Raw genomic sequence first — 21,725 nt, forward strand, 5'->3', positions numbered from 1 at the left:
GGAGCTCACATAGTTCTGTTTTGAAAAGAGAAATAGCCAACGAGTCATGGTTTAGAAAAAAAACCAAAAAAACATTGTGTCAGTACCGCATGTTTCTATTTGTTTTATTCACAAAATAATTCTGGCGATATCAATTACCACAAAGGTCGCGCAAAAGCGCAAAACAAAAACACACAGCAAACTAATAAAAAAAACAATTAATTCCGAAAAAGACAAAATGAGAGGAATGATGACTCATTAGCTTGTCTTATTGAGCAGTAATGTGCATCTTGGTAGGAGAGAGGCAGTCAGTGTGGCAGGGCTGTCTCGGGTTATCTGTGAATGGGCTCTTTATTGGAGGCGCGGAGTGGGGATTTGCCTTTTATTCGCCTCGCTATGGAAACCAGCTCGACGGCAGAAAAATGTTGATGGGAATAAAAGGAATCAGCACGCGGAGCGTTTCTAGAGAAGCATCTGTTACACTTAGAAACTTAGACTATATCGAGAGCAATACACCCCCCCTTCTCAAACCAACACCCCTGGCCACTTTAAGCGCACGAAATGTATACTTTGAAATTATTGAGGCAGGTGCGCCATGATTTAGAAAAGATCTTCATTTGTGAAGCTAATGTTACAATATTATTAATGTTTTTGCTTTATACTAAATAACGAAGTAGCGTAGATGTGAGGGGGGGTGGGGGGGGGGGGGGGAATCCATATACTTTTACAATGGAACCCTTGCAATTTATCGACCGGTTTTCTAATTTCACATTCGTAACTGTGCACTCCATTTTATATCATGTGTTAAACTAAAATCGCAACTCAATCTCAGCAAGAAAAAAAAAAAAAGAACTAAAGTGAACTTAAACACCGACTCACTTTCTCTCATGTTCTATCAAACAATTGTACCAAGCAAGTTATTTCCTAAACATTAACATTAAACAAAATCTTAAATGTATTATCGTATTCTTAATGTTCTTGTTATTATTATTATCATTATTATTATTATTCCCATTGCAAATAAGACAACGCATCTTACTCGGCGCCTTCGAGCAGAGCTCCTCAGTCAGTCCCTCGGGCGTCTCCGGTCATCGAGGCCGGTCCATGTCCAGCGGTCCTGTCCGGCGTTCGCTCACCTGCTCCGGCCTCCTCCACGTCTCCTCCGCGGCTCGGCGCACTTTAATGACTTTCTGCCGGCTCCAGCCTTCTTTATATTTCTCCTAAATGTATGAAAATGTATGCAAATTTAAATCAAGCTTAACCTGGGAGCCCCGGCAATATATTTAATGGATTTGCAAAGCAATAAGGATGCTGGCAAACATTCTTCAAATGGAAATGATAGTCAGAAATATCTTGTTGGGTTGTAACGAGAATGTTATGAGTGGAAAATAAATGTTGTTGCATCAGAAGATGTGCCATCGCGCGTTTAATGTGAAGAATCGATGCCTCCCACGGTCGTAGCAACGGAAGTGGGTGTTCAGGGGGTGATTTTTGCATTTTATGACAGACGTAGAAGTTGTTCAGAATGTGTTATATGACATGCCCCTGGTCTCATGGGTGCTGAAAGGTCCGTCCGAAAAAGTTCAACATCTTGAGACTTGCCTTCCACGGAAAAGTCCTGAGGACGCGTTTACTGCGCGTTAATGATTATCGGCTAAAGAACTGGTCCGGGTTTGATCGCACCCTTCTAAATGAAGTGTTGGCACGTCTGACAAATGCCACTGGAGCTGCGGCCTCCTCCTTCGCACGCGCTCGAGGGTGACAGGAGCAGCATTGAACACGCGCGTGGAGCAGTTGGAAAGTTCGATTAATAAACAGGAACTGCGCTCCAAGCGCACATTGTTCCACAAACAGGCTCAATGGACTCACTTCCGGTTCGACCGCCCTTTAACCCTTTGCTCTCGACGGTTGTGCAGCCGGAGGCGGAGGTTGCGGAGCGTGCGTGCGTGCGTGCGCCGTCATTGGCGGAGAAGTGTCGTCGCAGCGGCTTCCTCGGCCCGTGACTGGCGGTTCTCGCTGTCCGTCAACGCCTGACTGGTGCCGAGGCTCCAGAGAGAGGGAGATGTCAGAGGCTGAGCTCAAGCTCACTTTAGTATCGCCAGTGGGGTTCAGCAGCCAGCATGGCCACAGCTGCCTCCAGCCCCTACACCCTGCTCGGCTCCGGTCCCATGATCCACCCGGACAGCCAGGCCATGCAGCCCGCTAGCCCCTACAGAGGACACCAGAAACTCCTGCACAGCGACTACCTGCACAACGTGCAGAGCAACGGGCACCCCCTCGGGCACCAGTGGGCGAGCAATCTGTCGGATAGCAGCCCGTGGTCGGCCTCCGTGGAGCAGCAGGACGTCAAACCGGGCAGAGAAGACCTGCAGCTCGGCATCATCCATCACCGCTCGCCGCACGTCGCTCACCACTCCCCGCACCACAGCAACCATGGCAACCACCCGGCGGCGTGGGGGACTCCGGTGTCCCACAACTCCTCCGTCAGCAGCGGGCAGCAGATCAACATCTACTCCCAGACGGGCTTCGCCGTCAACGGCATGCTGGAGCACGGCGGACTCAGCCCTCCGCCCAACCCGCAGGGCCAAGGCATGCACCCGGGCCTCAGGGACACGCTCAGCCCCGAGCGCGGCGACCTGGGCGGGCACCACTGCCACGACCACTCCGACGAGGAGACGCCGACTTCGGACGAGCTGGAGCACTTTGCCAAGCAGTTCAAGCAGCGCAGGATCAAACTGGGCTTCACGCAGGCCGACGTGGGATTGGCTCTGGGAACTCTCTACGGTAACGTCTTTTCCCAAACGACCATCTGCAGGTTCGAGGCTCTGCAGCTGAGCTTTAAAAACATGTGCAAACTCAAGCCGCTGCTGAACAAGTGGTTGGAGGAGGCAGACTCGTCCACGGGCAGCGCGAGCAGTATAGACAAGATAGCAGCTCAGGGGAGGAAGAGGAAGAAGAGGACGTCCATCGAGGTCAGCGTCAAGGGGGTCCTGGAGACGCACTTTCTCAAGTGTCCCAAACCCTCCGCGCAGGAAATCACGTCGCTGGCGGACACGCTGCAGCTGGAGAAGGAGGTGGTCCGCGTCTGGTTCTGCAACCGGAGGCAGAAAGAGAAGCGCATGACGCCGCCCGGCGAGCCGCCGCCGCCGCCGCCCCACGACGGCCCTTATTCCCACGGCGGCAGCGCGGGCGACGCGTCGTCGTGCCGCGACCTCTGACCGCAACGGCGGTGCGGCGGCCCCAAGTCGGACCCTCGCCGGTACAGACTACTCCAGACCCGCAAGACCTCCTTCCAGCAGCACCGGAGATACCCGCTCAGCCTTGGCCTCTTTCGAAGCGCCTGCACGAGGGCATTATTCTATCGTGTCACGTCACTCCGTGGAGCCGCTCAAAATGTTTGGATATAAATACAAAATGTGCCTAGAATCTACCAGCGCCTTTAGTGTTTGTCAACAAATGGGACTGTGGTTTTCTTTTCTATTCCCCCTCCCCCCCCCCCCCCTCCATTTCGTTGAGGGGTGACACAATTAATGATTCTTATTTTCTGAATTGATCTGTTATTTCAGTGTTCGGGCACCTCGTGTAATTTTACTGTCCACTCGAGCTCACAATCCTTCAATGTCATTATTTTGTAACATACTCGCAGAACATCTGTAATTGCTGTTATTATTTTGCATTTGCAAATGGGCCCTCATTCCAGTGACGATAGCACTTGAAGTCTTGTTTTAGCCCCTCCGTTGCGGCCTGTAGTTTACAAGGCCACTCACAAAAACAGTTATTTATAAATGCATTTTCTTACTTTGATTCATCTTCGACCATTTAAACTGTGTAGACTCTGAACGAGAGCCGTGAATAGGAAAAAAAAGAAAAGGGTTGACGCTATACACCTGCCTATAATTTTATTGTACGTTCACTATCCAAATTTTATATTAAATACTCCTGTTATTGGTTTATTCCACAAGTATTTTTTCGAATATTGTACAGTTTTATATATTACCCTTTTGAAGTCATTAATTTAAACAAATGCTCTTAGTTATTCCTGCACTTAATTAGCAATGTAAAAAAAAAAATATTTTCAGTATAAGATTGAACTGTTTCGGCGGTTTTATTCCAAATTTCGATGACAGCTCAAGTAATTATTTATTTTCAGTATAAAGCTTGTATTATGTTTTGAAATAAACTATGTATGTTGTAATAAACAATTTCTTGCTCAATTGTTCACTGTGCAAAATAATGAAAGCTCATTATTATTATTATTTAAATTGTACATTATTAATTCAGTTCTAATTTAACCACTCAAACATTATTGACTAAACCAAACCAGACGACCCAGGCTAAATACGCGATTTTACTCGAAATATATTCTAAAATATTAACAGCAGCTTCTCCTTTTACTTGTCATGTCTAAATTGTCCCCTCCCAAAGGTTTTGGTGTCCGTAACAGCTGTAAAATATCCAAGTGGCTCGATAGTCTTGGCTCCAGGCTGATCACTGAAAAAAGAAAAAGAAAAGAGACGCATTTTGCATGCAGTTCCTTTGAAACGTTATTGTCAGGGCCCTCTGCCCTCCTTGATCAGACATGCGTGATGTATCGCCTGGGCCACTGGGCCTGACAGCGCGCGCGTACAAACGCGTTGACACACGCACAAGCACGCACGCACGCACGCACAAACGCGCGGGCGCGAGCAGAGAAGCGGATGAATCTCATTTCAAAGACTACAGCTCCGTATAATTGGCCATGCAAAAGCAAAATAGAGCTATATTCGTGCAAAAAAAAAAAAATGTGAAGCCTGAAAATAAATTAGGGATGGTTTTGAAATAAGTAAATGCAGCACTGTTTAAATGATTCAAAAATAGAGCTGGTGAGGGAGAGTGCAGAGGGGGAAGGGGTGGGTGGGAGTTGGGGGGGGGGGGGGGGGGGGGGTGGGTATAGGGTGCGAGGCCTTGCCTTGAAAACAGAAAGCCTGACTGGAATACTAATGTGTCTTGAATTTATGCATCTCCTCAGTCTGCGGCCATGGGAGGGGGTTGGGGGAGACAGCAAAAGAGGGAGAAGAGGGAGTGAGGATGGAGGTAAAAGGGGACGCCTATGAATATATGGAAGGGAAAACGTCAAACAAAATAGCGGACTATAATCCAACTGTTTTAGTTGTAAATGGTGAGTGTTAGGGTGGCTTGGAAGCGTCTGATGGAGAGCAAGCAAATGAGCAGAACGTGAAGTTCCGACTTGCACTCACATTGCTTCCCTTTGCTGCTTTGAAGACCTAAAACATCTCAATGCTGAGAGGAAGCCCATTTCTAAAGATTAACTGATACTTCAATAACTCACTCGTGAAGAAATGATTGACTTTGGAAACATGCTAAAGACGAAAACGAAACGGGTACAAGTGAGCAAAAAAAAAAAAAAAAAAAAAAAAAATATATATATATATATATATATATATATATATAAATATATATATATATATATTGTAATTGTGTCCTCTAAAATGTTCATTTGGTTACTCTTGCAGGTAACTGAGGCTATGAATCAGACAAAGAGAAATGGTGACTTCATGATGGGATTGAATGGCTCACTGATTCTGTATTTGTCATCACTTTTGCACAGACCTGTTTTGGTTTGCTTTATGGTCTTTGGATTTCTAAGTTTCACTTAAAGGTTATAAGATGCAGTAAGTGGTCAGAGCTGATTTCAAACACATTATATTTTTATATATAAAAAATTTGAAAAAAAAAGAGCTGCAATCTCAATCTAAGGGAAACTGTTTCTTAAAAATGGTATCTCATAAAACAGAGGACATCATATTTTTCCCTTTTAAAAGTTGTGTGAGAATTAAATTGCCACAAAAAAATACAACACACTTGACAATATCATCTGCACATAGCATATGATCTCCTCAACTCCAACCAAGAATTATAGCTTTTATCATGTGCTGCAAACTTATTTCAGTATATATGTACTACTGGTCAAAACTTCTAGAACACCCCAATTTTACCAGCTTTTTAAAAATTGAAATGTATGCAGTTCAATTTCTCATTTACTCTGAAATGAAAGCACGGATCAAATAAACTATTCGAGTTACAAATTCAGTCATGGAATCAATCTACAAGCAAAAAAAGAAAAGAAAATGTATTCTAAAAATTTGACTCATTAAAGTATCCGCGTTGGGCAGATATATGTGGCATTATCTTTAAAAGGGAAATCAAATATTCTTCAGAATATTCTTTCCAACTCTGTTGTGGAAGTTTCCATAACTGTGTGCCACTTGTAGGTTGTGTTGCTTTCACTCTTTTGTCCAGTTTAAAGTTCAATTCTGGAGACTGTGAGACTGTGCCTTACTTACAGTATAAACCACTCATCTTAGATATACGCGTGTGTGTGCATGTGTGCGCGTGTTTGTGTGTGTGTTTTTGGGAAGCGTGCAGGATGAGCTGTTGTGTGTACTTCTAGTTACCACAAAAACCTTTTCTGTTTTTATGGAATGAAACATTTCAAGTGATGCTTTGGGCTGTTTCACACTTGTTGCACATGAATTATTGATCCATTTAGACTGATCGTCCCTACAGGCTGTTCTCACTGCGGTCTGTGAGGCAGACGAGCAATGTTATATGGTCAATTAGAGAACACCAAGAAGATCCAAGATTGTAAGTATGTGCAACACATACGGTATCTAACATCACTTTTAAATTCTAGCAAATTATTCCCAGTATCTCTTTGAGAATCTACATTAACCACCTCGACTTGACAATTCGAGTGGAATTCTCTGCTGCTTTTTCAGTCATAAAGAGAGGTGTTTTATTTAATTGTTTCCTTCTTCTGTACCTCACTGCGTCAGTGCCAGCTCTGCAAGGAAGTCCCCCAGCAGCCTTTTGAATTATATCTAGTCACTGCAATGATTTGGGAAAATACAGATATTAAACCAGTGTCTGCAGTCTTTTTGTTCTTGCACTTTTGAGGTGTGATCAATTGCTTTGAAACTTGAACCTGGGCACAAGAGCTGGGCTGTGTGTAATCCAAACTATTGATCCACATTGTTTACCTAATGAGCTGTATGCCTGCAATGTGGCAGTGAGGTCACTCTTTTTGTGTACAAGTCAACATCAGATACATAATACTGTATGAGTAAGGACACCTGGACATTGCACATACAAGGAAACAAACACAAAGCGATAAGGAGTTGGTGTTTTCATTGCTGTAAAGGTGCTCTACAATATGTTGGAAGGGTGTGTCTATGTGGGCATTTTGTCCTTCCGTTCAGAACAACACTGAAATATCTTATTGTAAGCCTAAAGGTTTTTTTTTTTTTTTTTTTTTGATCGATTTAAGGTAGGGTTCTACCACGTTCTCCCACACCAAATGTAACGTCCTCATGGACTTGCTTTGTGAACTGGGACAGAGATGGGCCCTCCCAAAACTGTAAAAAAAAAAAATAACAAGCACTGAACTGCCCAAAATGTAATGAAGGATTAAGATGTTGAGATTTATGGGACACCAAGGGACTTATTTCAACCCCTGATTGATTAGATAATTAAAATGTTTGGCTTAGTGTTAGTGTCCTTACAGTTTATAACTTGAAGATCACGTTCTTAATTTTCCATCCATCCATTTTCTGTCTACATTGGTTATCCTATTCAGGGTTACTTGGAGCTTGAGCCTATCCCAGCTGACTTCAGGTGAAAGGCAGACCAAACACTGGACTGGTCACCACTTGCCAGACAAACGACAAATCACAGCCACTGTCACTGATTGGGAACTGAACCCAGAGAAGTTCAGAATTTGCCCCTTCTCAAATTCTTATTTTTTTTCACAGTTTCCCTACTTGAATGCTTAAGATGATCAAACAAATGTAAATATCGGACAAAGATAATCCAAGGAGACATAAATTGCAGTTTTTAAACGGTGATTTAATTGATTAGGGGAAAAAAACTATTCAAAGCTACGTTGCCCTGTGTGAAAACCTAATTGTCCCCCAAAACCTAATGACTGGCTGGGCTACCCTTAGTAGCAACAACCGCAATGAAGTGTCTTACATAACTGACAATGAGTCTTTCAGATTTGTGGAGATACTGTATTTTGGCCCACTCTATATATAGCTTTTTTTAATTTTATTTTTAAGCCATTCAGAAGTTGACTTGCGGGCGTGTTTTTGATTGTTGTCCTGCTGCTGAACCAAAGCACGCTTCAGCCTGAGGTCATGACCTGATGGCCAAAAATTCTCCTTCAGGATTTTCTGTTTACATCAATCGTAGTAAGTCATCCAGGGCCTGAAGTGGTGAGCAGCCCCAGATCACCACACTAACATCACCATGTTTGACTATTGGTATCATGTTCTTTTTCTTAAATGTTGTGTTACATTTACACCTGATGGAAGGAGACATACACCTTCTAAAAAGTTCAACTTTTGTCTCATTAGTCCCTAGAATATTCTTCAAAGTCTTGGGAATTATTCAGATGTATTTTTTTGGCAAAAGGTTTTGTTATTGGTATCATGTTCTTTTTCTGAAATGTTGTTACATTTACGCCAGATGTAAGGAGACATACACCTTCTAAAAAGTTCAACTTTTGTCTCATTAGTCCATAGAATATTCTTCGAAGTCTTGGGAATTATTCAGGTGCTTGTTTGTTTGTTTGTTTTTTAGCAAAAGGAAGATGAGCTTCTATGTTCTTTTTGGTCAGCAGTGTTATTTTTTTCCTTGGCACTCTGACATGTATGACACTCCTGGGAAGGTTCACCACTTTTCCTTGTTTTCTGTATTTGTAGATAATGGCTGGATAATGGCTCTCACCATGGTTTGCGGGAGTCCTAAAGCTTTAGAAATGTCTTGGTAACACTTTACAAACTGTTAGATGTCAATTACTTTATTTCCTGTCTGTTCTTGTTTTTTTTGTGTGTGTGTGTGGATTGTAGCATTCTGTTGCCGCTTTTTGAGATACTGTTTTTTTTGGCCAACTTCATTCTGTCAGACGGGTTCTATTTAAGTGATTTCTTGATTGAACAGGTCTGGAGGGAACCAGGCTTCGGTGGTCAGTGAATCAAAAAATGTTAGCCAAAGTTGAGTCATGATATAACAAGGGGGGGGGGGGGGGGGGGAAATTATTATTTTTTTCTTTAATATATAAAATCTCAATTTAAAATCATTGCCTGATATTTACATTTGTTTTATGCTCTTAAACATTAACATGGGGAAGCTGCAAAAATAAAAAATAAAAATAAATACAATCAAAAGAAGAATTTGAGAAGGGGGCAAATAGTCTTTCACGGCACTGTGTATTAAGATGCAATATATATTAGGGGGTCCCGACAAATTATGATTTAAAATAGATAAACTTTATTACTAGTACACTGCTACTCTCTCCAGTTGTTTATTTTGAATTTGGTGTGCTTGCAAACTTTAATGTAACCTTTCAGTCACACCACAGCAAAGTGGCAATTAAGGGGTCTTATTTGAAAATCTACAGTCAAGCAGCATCTCTGCACTTAGAGGGGAGTTTTTGCCATCCCACTCACCCTGACAGCATGTCTAATGAATATACACAACACACACATACACAGAGATAAGTGATGGTAGAAAGGCCTGTTTATAGCTGGGGGAGAGTAAATCACAGTGTGTGATATCTTCATTTGAGACAAGAGGGCTGATCACTGCTTGTCCTGCTTGTTCCACATTAACTCATTATCACACACGCTCGCTCCATTAATTCTCTTGCTTTTATTAGCAGCAAGAGTGAATGCACCCGCACGTACACACATGTGGACCAATGACAAGTACTGCCTCTACCTCATGTGACAGCTAATGGCTTCATTTGGAGTAGCGTGTTAATTGGCTGACTTTGGGGAGATTCTTGTTAATGAGGATAAATAGATTCACACCTGAGTGGGGCGCTACCCAGCCACAGCGGCACTGTGGGAAATGTGGATGACGTATACAAATCTGGACCGCGGCACTAGATCATGCAGTCGGATTGACATAGCCCCGTCCCTTTTTACTTCCTCCCAGCCTGAACACAGTTATGTTTCCTTGCCAGACAGACTTATTAGCAGAGTGCTTGATTAGCACCAGGAGGCCAAAACAAAGAGCAGCATGTCAAAGCAATTAGCCTCACTGTTTACCTCTCAGCTCCCAGGCTGCAGATGCATTATCCAGGAGAGACAGAGGGGGGGGGACATGGTGTCAACTCAGACGGCCACAGAGAGAGGACAACAGCTGGCCCATAGGCGTGTGTGTGTGCGTGCGCATAATGATGGTAGCATTTCCTCATGCCTCTATCCATCTGCTTTCCAGACCAGATCCCAATCTCTTGCCGTCTGGTCATGCCACACAAACACACAAAGCTGGTCAGACAAAAGAAGAGCAGGAGAAAGTGGTCATTTACATAACATACAGGATGCAGAGTAGAATATGAGGGGCTGTCAGGGACATAATACAGCATTACTTCTCACGCACACTACTGAGACCCTCTCATACACATAACTGAAATTCTTTTTGCCTACCCATATTAATACTTAAAAAATAAGAATAAAATACGCTCATTGCTCCTCGTTCAGACACTACTGAATTAAGCTCATAATATAGTGTGTATGAAAGCATTTCAGTAGAGTTTGAGGGTTAAATCCCGAATAAAGTCCCTGATGGCCCCTCGTACAACAAAGTGCCACATACGAGGTCGTGTACTGAACAGTGCTACCACCTAGTGGCGTCTTAAACTCTGTGCACCACTTAAGGAAAACAGTAAGTGACAGACGTTTAACCAAACATTTTTTTACCCAGTCCTCAATTTTCTATACAGTTATCCTCATTAAGTCACGTGTGAGATAAGGTCCAGTTTAACATACATGTAATTGGTAAGACCGCAGGTGAGCTGGAGCCGATCCCAGCTGACTTTAGGTGAAACGCAGGGGTACACCCTGGGCTGGTCGCCAACCAATTGCAGGGTACATATAAACAAATAACCATTCACACCCTAATGCTAAAGACAATTTTGAGTTAATTAACCTAACGTGCATGTTTTAAGAATGTGGGAGAAAATCGGAATACTGTACCCAAAGAAAACCTGCGCAAGCACTGGAGAACATGAAAACTCTGTGCAGGAAAGGCGTGAGTCAAGATTTTAACTCAGAACTATGAGACAGATGTGCTAACCATAAGGCTGCTATGTTTTCCCTTATAGTAAGCTAATAACTATTTTGATGCAAAAAAATCACAGTTAATTCAAAATGGCTCACTTGGTTGCCTAAACTCCTACACAGAGAATTTAAATCAATCAATTTCTGTTATTTTTTATTTGCAATACAATGAAGGCAAGGTCACTCTGAATGCATGTCAATAATGATCTTTAATGTCAATATATATATACAGAACTTGAAAGAAAAATAGAATCTTAAAAATCAAATGAAATAAATACAATATCATACAATTTCCACAATGTCTTTTAAAGAGATATCTATAGATTTTTTTCTTTTTTTTATTCAGCCTCTGGTTTGATGGGGTGCATTTCATTCCCCCCAGAGAATTCCCTCCAGCTCCAACCACATGCTCTTCACCTTTAGAACCTTCACTGTATATATTAAGATATGTATACAATCATTTGCAAATGTACTAGGTACACACAGATCAAACAAATGAAAATAAATATCTATGAGGACTATTATGATCCGTTTTGTTTCATTTTAAAAGGTAGGTTTATTTAGTTAAATCTGGTACTGATATTTTGTCCACCCATAAAAATTTTAGTGCACCATTGAACGTTTATATATATAAAAAAATTAAATTTAAAAAAATCAACCTCTCTGAAACAGATGCAGCAAAAGCCTCAAACATAAGCCACTGCATTAGTTTAATCCAGGCGTACCAAATAAATTAGCAAGTAATATGTATATGTGCAATTTAGAACTTGTCACCAGTTTCACATTCATTTTAAGACATTTTGTCCACCTGCAGTCATTTTAACCTCTTTAGATACATCACAAACATGAATTAAAGGTCAAGGAAATACATCTTCTGTCCAAACATGCATTTATACTGCCAAAAGTGCTCGAAGATGATTTTGATCCTTACGATTTAGCACTATTTCAAAAAGAAACGTTTGTTGTAGGTTTCGAATAGGGAAACAATTTGCGTCTGTCCCTCAGTCAACGTCATCTTGCTAGCACTCTCACACATACACCTTTTACACTCTATTGTGGAGAAAAGAAGAGAGCAAATGCAATCAAGGAAGGAGAAAGAACTGAGGCAGAGAGGAAGACGGAACATAGATGAAGAGCAGTGGGAGGCAGGGGGTGGGCACAGTTTACCGAAGCAGCTTTGTATCAGCCAATCACAGTGAAGGAGAACATCAGCTGGTGCGTTTCTTCCCAGGGAAGAAAGAATGAAAGGCGAGGAGGGCAAGTGCATATGAAGCTGTGGAAATAAATACAAGTCTGTCTTCCCAGCAGTAACAAATACAAGTTTCTTGTCTTGCTTTTGAGCTCATGTCTTCGCATTGGAGCCTCGTCAAGTGGATATGTGCATGGAGCTGTGCGTTTATGTTGGTTTTGTCAAATAAATATGTTAAAAAGGGAGACTGTAGCTTTGACTGGCCAGGACTTAGGTCGGTATATGAGTGAGGTCCAAATGGTAGCACAGGCTCCCAATGTGTGTGTGTGTCTACATGTCTGTTGAGATGAGTTTCTTCATGCTGCGTCGCTGGGCTAAACTGGATGCGGCCACAGGCTCTAGCACGGGCTGGCTTGTCTTCTGGCTCAGCGCTGAATAAGTGGCTGCCATGGCTCCCTATCGGAAGGAAAGCAAACTAGACATTAGCTTTAACCTTTACAATACACATTACTCACAAAAAGTTAAGGATCTAAGGGTTACAGGTGAGATTTCAGGATGAACCTAAATGGACTAGTACCTTTACAGATGAACTTAATGTAACCTTTTCCAAATTGTTGAATTCACATGTCAAACTGTTCAATGTTTCAGTACTTAATGCACAACTTGGTTTTTTTTAACAAGCTGAACAGCAAAGTTCTCAATAGGTGTTTGATCCAAGAACATTTCCAAGGACATCCACTTCCATGCTTTCTGTGGCTCTTCCAGTCTCTCTGTATCTCTGCTATATTCTGCTGATGACACTCTGTGACATGCTAAGCTCCTTGTTAGAAAACAGCAATTTGTGTAATAATTTGGACATGTGCATTCAAAAAGAGTCAAGGTATATATTGCGTTTTAAGATTTAAATTACACACGAAAGCCCCCCCCCCAAAAAAACTCACATTTTAATGAGTTGTGTATCTGGTAGACATAACCAGGCATGTCAAAAGTGACACAATGATGCACTCAAATAGGGCTGGGCATTGTTAAGAACCTCACTATCCGCTTCAATTTTGATTCTTTAGGTTGCAATTCGATATCAGTTAGTTAGGTTGCACTTCAATTTTGTTCGATATTGATTTAAATGCTCCGATATCGATTGAGTAAGAAATAGAAATACACAAAAAAATAAGGGTAAATTTCGACAATTTTGAAATATTTATTTTTGATGCCAGGTAAACATATGTCATGTCACATTTTTAGGCAATAAAGAAAACATCTGAAAATAAAAGCTTGCACTAAACTTATTTGTGCATATGGAGTACAAAAGTAAAAAACATGACAGTTGTGTATAAACACTGAAAAAGTAACATGGATGTAAACTTAAATATTTATTTCCTTTTGCAAATTGTAATAATATAAACAATTTGGACAATTACTTATTTGTGCATCTGGCGTACAGATGTAAAAAATATATGACAGCTCTGTATTGAAAAAGTGTATGCAAACTCAAAGAGTATCTCTTTACTTACTATTACTAGGGTAATTAAGTTGCATGTTTGCAGCATTGTGACAATTGCCTGTACTTTCTCCGTCAAACCCCATTCATTTATTGCCCATGTCAACAAGTTTTCTATATTGCTCGCTGTGTGGCTTCCGTGCAGGGCTCAATAGTCTGCAGATTATTTGACACTAATTCCCACACAAATGAAATGAGAAGTGATAGTTACATAGGGGTCAGTCGCTCTAGAAGTCCAACCATCACATTAAGAGCCACTATTTCTGCCAACTTCAACAACTCCAAAACTGAAACCTGACTTAACTCTGTGTACAGTTTCGGGACGGTGACTTATGGCGTATTATTGTGTTGGTATTGCAATTCGTGCTGCTGCTGCTCGCCATCTTGCTGTTGTTTGGTGCAGCTTCTGCCCACGCAACGTGAATCATATGCTAAGCGCCCCTCACTGGCCAGGAGGTGAACCGATTTAAAGGATGTGCTGAATCAAAATTGAATTGAGGACGGGAATATTGCTATGCACAGATGAATCAATAATTTTAACCACCCATACACTCTAGGCCTTGTACAGATGTCCAAGTACAGCTATTAAACAAGCTGTGCCTGGCCTCACCTTGACGAGGTGTGGTGCATCATGGCGTGCAAGCTGGAAGTGTGGCAGTGCATCTCTGCAGGAAATCCAGGAATGCTTTAGAACCTGCTCTGCCGTGTATCGCTGGTGAGGATCCACATGGAGCATGTGGGACAGGAGGTCCTGCAACACGTAAGCACATCAGGCTGCAGATGTCGCTAAGGAAAGGGTAATGTCCTCAGTTCAATGAGCTATATATTAACAAGCACAACAAATACATTGTATTACTTTCAGCGGCAACTTTTAGCTGACACAAACAGCATATTTTAAATTATTTAAATCACAGTAAGTGACATATTTACAAATGTAGATGTCAATTAGCTTTTACACCATTTTACCTTTGAGGTGTCTGACACAGTATCCCAGTTACCGCCTGTCAAAGAAAACTTTCCAGACCCTATTCGAAGAAGAATCTCCTCTGGTGTGTCATTTGGCCCATTTGCAAATGGTGTGTACCTGACAAAAGGATTAACAAAATATTAACAACTTGCTAAAATCCATATTCGGAAGTATAAATATAATTTGAGTGAGTTCTGTATGAGGTGCAATCTTCCAAAGGAACAAGTTCTGAAAACAAATCTGTGGTAACCTAAGAAAAAATAACATGTCTTGTTTTGGTCTTACCCAGCCAACATTGTATACAATAGAACTCCAAGACTCCATATATCACAGGCTGCATCATAACCTTGCCGCATTAGTACCTGAACACAAACGCATTAAAAGGCAGTCAAAGATGAAGTACAGCATCAGTAAATTAGTGCCAATCTGTTACACGCGACCAGTTCTGCCCTTTAGCACTGCTGTGAAACATGACAGGTGCCAAGTCAAACTGTGGTATTATTAAAAACATAACATGTCCAAATGTATGTAGCAATGTGGCAGTGAATCTCTCTTGTACAGTGCCTTGCAAAAGTATTCATCCTCCTTGGCTCATTTTGTTACATGCAATTTAGATGATTTCTTTATCGGAACTCCGATGGATCTTCACAAAATTGTCTATGCTAAGTTTTGAAGTGAATGGAGAAATATAAATATATAATTTATTTTAAAATAACTTAAAATTGTCAACTCTTCAATTACTGATTTTCATAATACACTGTGACTCGTTAGACTATATCCTGAACAGCTCAAGTGGTACTTATTGTGAGTTCTCCTTTTTCTGACTCACCTCTGGTGCCACAAAGTTGGCGGTATAGCAAGGTGTGAGGAGCAGGCCGTTTCCCCCTCGAAGCTGCTTTGCAAAACCAAAGTCGCAGATTCTGATTGAGTCTGGATTCCCAGAGTCATCCATATACAGAATGTTGCTGGGCTTCAGGTCTCGATGTACTACCTGATAAAGTTGAGTTGAAAAGATTGGATGATTGCTTATCTTGCTACGTGTGCCCATGTGTGTTTCCTCACCCCTTGGCAGTGGAGGTAGTCAACAGTCTTAGTGATGGTGTAAAGCACAGCACTGGCCTCTCGCTCAGAGAAAAACTTCTGCCTGAGGATCTTGTCTAGCAGTTCTCCCCCCTTCATCAGCTCTGTCACCAGGTAAACATACCTGCCCTCGTCATACACCTGACACATTCACACGCAACAACTGTCTGTCAGCATGTTTGACTAAGTACTACAAACTTGAGTATGATGTATTCCCAACAAAACAAATACTGCACTGACGTCCTTTAGTGTAATGATGTTAGGATGCTGGCCGTATCTCATCAGGATTTCAATTTCCTCAGAGGGGTCCCTCTTACTTTTGTCTATAATCTGTGACCGGAAAACAAAAAAAAAAGTAGTTTGCATCATATCACCTTTTTGCCTCATCTTTCACAGTTTCCACATTGAGCTGGCGTGAACTGCTGTGCTGCCCTCTGCTGGATAGCTGGCCTCATAGCTTTACAGAAACGAAGGAGCGTTGCACAAAACAAGACTAAACTTTGATAGAACATGTACTTGAGACAAAGACAACTGACAAATGTGAATGGATAGCAATATTATAAGACGAGCTAGCAAAAGGAAAGATGTTTACCACACATTAACAAGCAATAGACAATTGTTATGCATTATGCAATTACGTCAGTTTGCTAGATAACGCAATAATCTAATGCAAGAAGACGACATAAAGAAAAAACTCTTAAAATTATTTATACCATGTGTGCGCATGGCTTACAAAGAATCAGGGAATTTCTGTGAATGTATTGTAAATCTGTGAAACTCAGGTGAGTCACAATATATTGAGGGTGTGTAGTGTATTGAGTTAAGAATGCAGCCCTATGGGGGCACAAGCCAGTGCAAACTGTAGGCCGGTCCCAAGACCGGATAAATGCAGAGGGTTGCGTCAGGAAGGGCATCTGGCTTAAAACTTTGCCAAACAAATATGAGCGTTTATCCAAAGAATTCCATACCGGATCGGTCGTGGCCCGGGTTAACAACGTCCGCCACCGGCACAGTCAACTTGCAGGGCGCCGGTGGGTCAAAGTCGAAGAAGAAGAGGTGGAAAGCGGGTTCTTCGGCAGAAAGAGACGAGGAAAGCACAGAGCCTAGAACTGAATGTGGGGAATTTGAATGTTGGGACTATGACAGGAAAATCTCGGGAGTTGGTTGACATGATGATTAGGAGAAAGGTTGATATATTCTGTGTCCAGGAGACCAGGTGGAAAGGCAGTAAGGCTAGAAGTTTAGGGGCAGGGTTTAAATTATTTTACCATGGTGTAGATGGGAAGACAAATGGAGTCGGGGTTATTTTAAAAGAAGAGTTGGCTAAGAATGTCTTGGAGGTGAAAAGAGTATCAGATCGAGCGATGAGGCTGAAACTTGAAATTGAGGGTGTTATGTATAATGTGATAAGTGGCTATGTCCCACAGGTAGGATGTGACCTAGAGGTGACAGAGAAATTCCGGAAGGCGCTACACGAAGTAGTTCTGAGCATCCCAGACAGAGAGAGAGTCGTGATTGGTGCAGATTGTAATGGACTGGAATGAAATGGAATGTTGGTGAAGGAAATAAGGGTGATGAAGAAGTGATGGGTAAGTACGGCATCCAGGAAAGGAACCTGGAGGGACAGATGGTGGTAGACTTTGCAAAAAGGATGCAAATTGCTGTAGTGAACACTTTTTTCCAGAAGAGGCAGGAACATAGGGTGACCTACAAGAGCGGATGTAGAAGCACGCAGGTGGATTACATCTTGTGCAGACGATGTAATCCGAAGGTGGTTGCCGACTGTAAGGTAGTGGTAGGGGAGAGTGTGGCGAGACAGCATAGGATGGTGGTGTCTAAAATGACTGGTGGTGGGGAGGAAGATTAGGAAGACAAAGGCAGAGAAGAGAACCATGTGGTGGAAGCTGAGACAGGACGAGTGTTGTGCAGCTTTTCGGGAAGAGGTGAGACAGGCTCTCGGTGGACGGGAGTAGCTTCCAGAAGACTGGACCACTGCAGCCAAGGTGATCAGAGAGGCAGGCAGGAGAGTACTTGGTGTATCTTCTGGCAGGAAAGGAGAGAAGGAGACTTGGTAGTGGAACCTCACAGTACAGGAAATCATACAAGGAAAAAGGTTAGCTAAGAAGAAGTGGCACACTGAGAGGACCGAGGAGAGGCCAAAAGGAATACATTGAGATGCGACATAGGGCAAAGGTAGAGGTGGCAAAGGCCAAACAAGAGGCATATGATGACATGTATGCCAGGTTGGAAAGTAAAGAAGGAGAAAAGGATCTATACAGAGGGATAGAGATGAGAAGGATGTGCAGCAGGTTAGGGTGATTAAGGATAGAGATGGAAATATGTTGACTGGTGCCAGTAGTGTGCCAGATAGACGGAAAGAATACTTCGAGGAGTTGATGAATGAGGAAAATGAGAGAGAAGGGAGAGTAGAGGAGGCAAGTGTAGTGGACCAGGAAGTGGCAATGATTAGTAAGGGGGAATAGAAAGGCATTAAAGAGGATCAAAAATGGAGAGGCAGTTGGTCCTGATGACATTCCTGTGGAGGTATTGGAAGCATCTAGGAGAGGTGGCTGTGGAGTTTTTGACCAGCTTGTTCAATAGAATTCTAGTGCATGAGAAGATGCCTGAGGAATGGAAGAAAAGTGTGCTGGTGCCCATTTTTAAGAACAAGGGTGATGTGCAGAGCTGTGGGTACTATAGAGGAAAAAAGTTGATGAGCCACACAATGAAGTTATGGGAAAGAGTAGTGGTGGCTAGACTCAGGACAGAAGTGAGTATTTGCAAGCAACAGTATGGTTTTATGCCTAGAAAGAGTACCACAGATGCATTATTTGCCTTGAGGATATTGATGGACAAGTACAGAGAAGGTCAGAAGGAGCTACATTGTGTCTTTGTAGATCTAGAGAAAGCCTATGACAGAGTACCCAGAGAAGAACTGTGGTACTGCATGCGGAAGTCTGGAGTGGCGGAGAAGTATGTTAGAATAATACAGGACATGTACGAGGGCAGCAGAACAGTGGTGAGGTGTGCTGTAGTTGTGACAGACGAATTTAAGGTGGAGGTGGGACTGCATCAGGGATCAGCCCTGAGCCCCTTCCTGTTTGAAGTGGTGATGGATAGGCTGACAGATGAGGTTAGACTGGAATCCCCATGGGCCATGATGTTTGCAGATGACATTGTGATCTGCAGTGAAAGCAGGGAGCAGGTGGAAGAACAGAAAGATGGAGGCATGCACTGGAAAGCAGAGGAATGAAGATTAGCCAAATATATAGAATATATGTGCATGAATGAGAGGGGTGGTGGGGGAAGAGTGAGGCTACAGGGAGAAGAGATAGCAAGGGTGGAGGACTTTAAATACTTGGGTCAACCGTCCAGAGCAATGGTGAGTGTGGTCAGGAAGTGAAGAAACGGGTCCAAGCAGGTTGGAACGGGTGGAGGACGGTGTCAGGTGTGTTATGTGACAGAAGAGTCTCTGCTAGGATGAAGGGCAAAGTTTATAAAACAGCGGTGAAGCCAGCCATGATGTACGGATTAGAAGAGGCACTGAAGAGACAACAGGAAGCAGAGCTGGCGGAAATGAAGATGTTGAGGTTCGGTCTCAGAGTGACCAGGTTGGATAAAATTAGAAATGAGTTCATCAGAGGGACAGCCAAAGTTCGATGTTTTGGAGACAAAGTTAGAGAGAGCAGACTTCGATGGTTTGGACATGTCCATGTCCTTAAACAGCTAACTTATAATTCCATTACAACAAGCTGGCAATTTTTTGACTTGAGTTCGTTGTCACATTTCTGTGGGGCCAATTATGTATTACTCGTGCACTCGCTGTAGTTGTCTCGCCATGCTGCACTATTTGCATATACTGGCCACTCATCCCAGAGTAGCATCTGCTCCATTTGCACGCTGATTGAGGAGTATCTGTAACATTTGCACAACCTTGAGGAGTATCTGTAACATTTGCACAACCATTGTCCCAGGATATCGCACTACTCGTCACTTTAAACCGCATACACTCCTTGAAGTCTCAGCGCCCTTTGCACAATGGTCATTGGTGATATTAGTCATTCGAACTGCTCTAAGTGCTAGAGGACTCTGCATCGTTTTGCACAATTGTTTTTTGTCAATGTCTTTATGTCTCCAAAGTGTTCTGTAAATTGACTGTCTGTTGTACTAGAGCGGCTTCAACTACCGGAGACAAATTCCTTGTGTGTTTTGGACATACTTGGCAAATAAAGATGATTCTGAAATAGTGAGTATATTGGTAGAAGGATGATGAGGATGGAGCTGCCAGGCAAGAGAGCGAGAGGAAGACCAAAGAGAAGGTTGATGGATGTCGTGAGGGAAGACATGAGGGTAGTTGGTGTTCGAGAGGAGGATGCAGGAGATAGGCTTACATGGAAAAGGATAACGCGCTGTGGCGACCCCTAAAGGGACAAGCCGAAAGGAAAAGAAGTGTATCGAGTTAAGGCTGGCTAGCGGTCCACTTTTCTCCACTGTAACAAATACCTAATTTCTGATTATACTGTTGCTAGTCCAATGTCACTTCTGCACACAAGAAAAAAAATGTTGGTACCATTCTGTTATAGAATTGTCAGGGATATACCTTGATTTGAAACTGACAATACTGGATTTTTCCACTATGCATATTGGCAAGCCACAAGTCTTCTAGAAGAAATGTCCTTAGGACAGATAAGACAAAGCTTTATCTTTTTTAGCAAGTCACACCAGTGATATTTAGAGATTAAAAAATGAAGCATACTAATAATATAACACTACCTAATGTGAAATATAGAGGAAGCTCAGTTATGTCCTGGGGCTGCTTTACTACACCCACAAGACTGTTTTAAGGCTGGTGTAGCGGACATGCCACAAAAGATGGCACCCCAGCCTCGCACTACCGCCGCTCCCCGCTGAGGTAGATGATAACTGCTAGCGAGACGCAGCGTCACACGCAGATGCTAAACGAATCAGCTGCCATAAACTGTCAAAAACAAGACAGACATTTGCTTTGCCATGCCGACGCCAAGTGAATCATGGCTGCCTGGCGCTTCAAAGCGGAGACCCAATGATGCCGAGTTCGCCCCCGGACGCTAAGTTAATTAACTCCCGCCAGTCGAAGAATTGCAGCAACAAAGGCGCCTCTCCCCTGTTGAGTAAAACCCCCCTTTTTGGGAGTTTTTTGGTGGAGAAGTTTTTCCTTTGGTCTCACCCCAACCAACTCGCCGACGACCGGGCCAGGCAGGATGCCCACCTCACCCGAGGTGGCAAGGACACATCGGATAATCCCCGGCTCCGAGCTACCCTGCTTGGGGCCCGAGCTCAGTCCGAGGGAACGGAGGCGGACGCAACAGAGACACCGAGAGACGTCCTGCCTGGTAACTCGTTGGCCTCCTGATTTTCCTCTTTTTTTTCCTTCCTCCCTTCCATCGAATCCACCTGTTGCTGGTGCGGACCGGGCCGGCCGAACACTCAGGAGCCTGACTCGCCTACCTCAAACGTGTTCCAGACACATAAGTCCAACATTGTGGTCTATTAAAAGTACAGATTAGTGCATAGTTGGGTTTAAATTAACGAGAACAGGAGTCCTCAGCTATGTGCATTCACTACACGCCCAATCTGCTAATCTCACATCACAAATCCCTTCCTTTGCCAATGTTCGTCTATACCTTGTTTGTTTTGCGTTTGTCTGTGTTTTATCCTGTAGAAACCCCTTTGTATTATTAAATTTTCTATAAAATTCACCACTTGCATCATTGCTTTGTGTGACTGGGTTCGGAACAAAACCTCTGGAAAGTCTAGAACTCAAAGTTTCTAAAGTGTAGCCACCTTCCGATAAGAGACTGATTAAAAAGGTTTGTCATCATTTCGCCTACAGTTAAAAATAGGACG

The 21,725-nt window shown here is 42.8% G+C and overlaps 2 protein-coding genes across 7 annotated transcripts in view; one reads left to right on the forward strand and one right to left on the reverse strand.

The window, feature by feature from the left end:
• The first annotated feature begins 1,100 nt into the window (after positions 1 to 1,100).
• On the forward strand, positions 1,101 to 4,806 carry LOC133485146 (POU domain, class 3, transcription factor 4-like). Its single transcript, XM_061788532.1, has one exon. It carries the CDS (start codon positions 2,100 to 2,102, stop codon positions 3,195 to 3,197), a length of 1,098 nt encoding a protein of 365 aa, XP_061644516.1. The 5' UTR covers positions 1,101 to 2,099; the 3' UTR covers positions 3,198 to 4,806.
• A 6,489-nt stretch (positions 4,807 to 11,295) lies between these two features.
• The window catches only part of rps6kal (ribosomal protein S6 kinase a, like), a 33,762-nt gene continuing 23,332 nt past the window's right edge, over positions 11,296 to 21,725 (reverse strand). For 3 of the 6 annotated variants that reach the window (XM_061788361.1, XM_061788362.1, XM_061788363.1), the window contains exons 16-22: positions 16,080 to 16,169; positions 15,822 to 15,980; positions 15,589 to 15,750; positions 15,045 to 15,121; positions 14,759 to 14,876; positions 14,403 to 14,543; positions 11,296 to 12,750 (exon numbers count right to left, since the gene is read on the reverse strand). In XM_061788361.1, coding sequence (XP_061644345.1) covers positions 12,625 to 12,750; positions 14,403 to 14,543; positions 14,759 to 14,876; positions 15,045 to 15,121; positions 15,589 to 15,750; positions 15,822 to 15,980; positions 16,080 to 16,169 — 873 coding nt within the window. In that variant the 3' untranslated portion in view covers positions 11,296 to 12,624. Of the gene's footprint in view, positions 12,751 to 14,402; positions 14,612 to 14,758; positions 14,877 to 15,044; positions 15,122 to 15,588; positions 15,751 to 15,821; positions 15,981 to 16,079; positions 16,170 to 21,725 lie in introns of those variants that run through there. The other 3 variants (XR_009790580.1, XM_061788365.1, XM_061788366.1) reach the window with 3 other exon arrangements.

The sequence above is a fragment of the Phyllopteryx taeniolatus genome, chromosome 10 (assembly GCF_024500385.1).
Source record: "Phyllopteryx taeniolatus isolate TA_2022b chromosome 10, UOR_Ptae_1.2, whole genome shotgun sequence".
Lineage (NCBI taxonomy): Eukaryota > Metazoa > Chordata > Actinopteri > Syngnathiformes > Syngnathidae > Phyllopteryx > Phyllopteryx taeniolatus.

What these genes read in the sequence shown, in the direction of transcription:
- LOC133485146 (XM_061788532.1), top strand. Translation starts at nt 2,100, where the DNA reads ATGGCCACAGCTGCCTCCAGCCCCTACACCCTGCTCGGCTCCGGTCCC.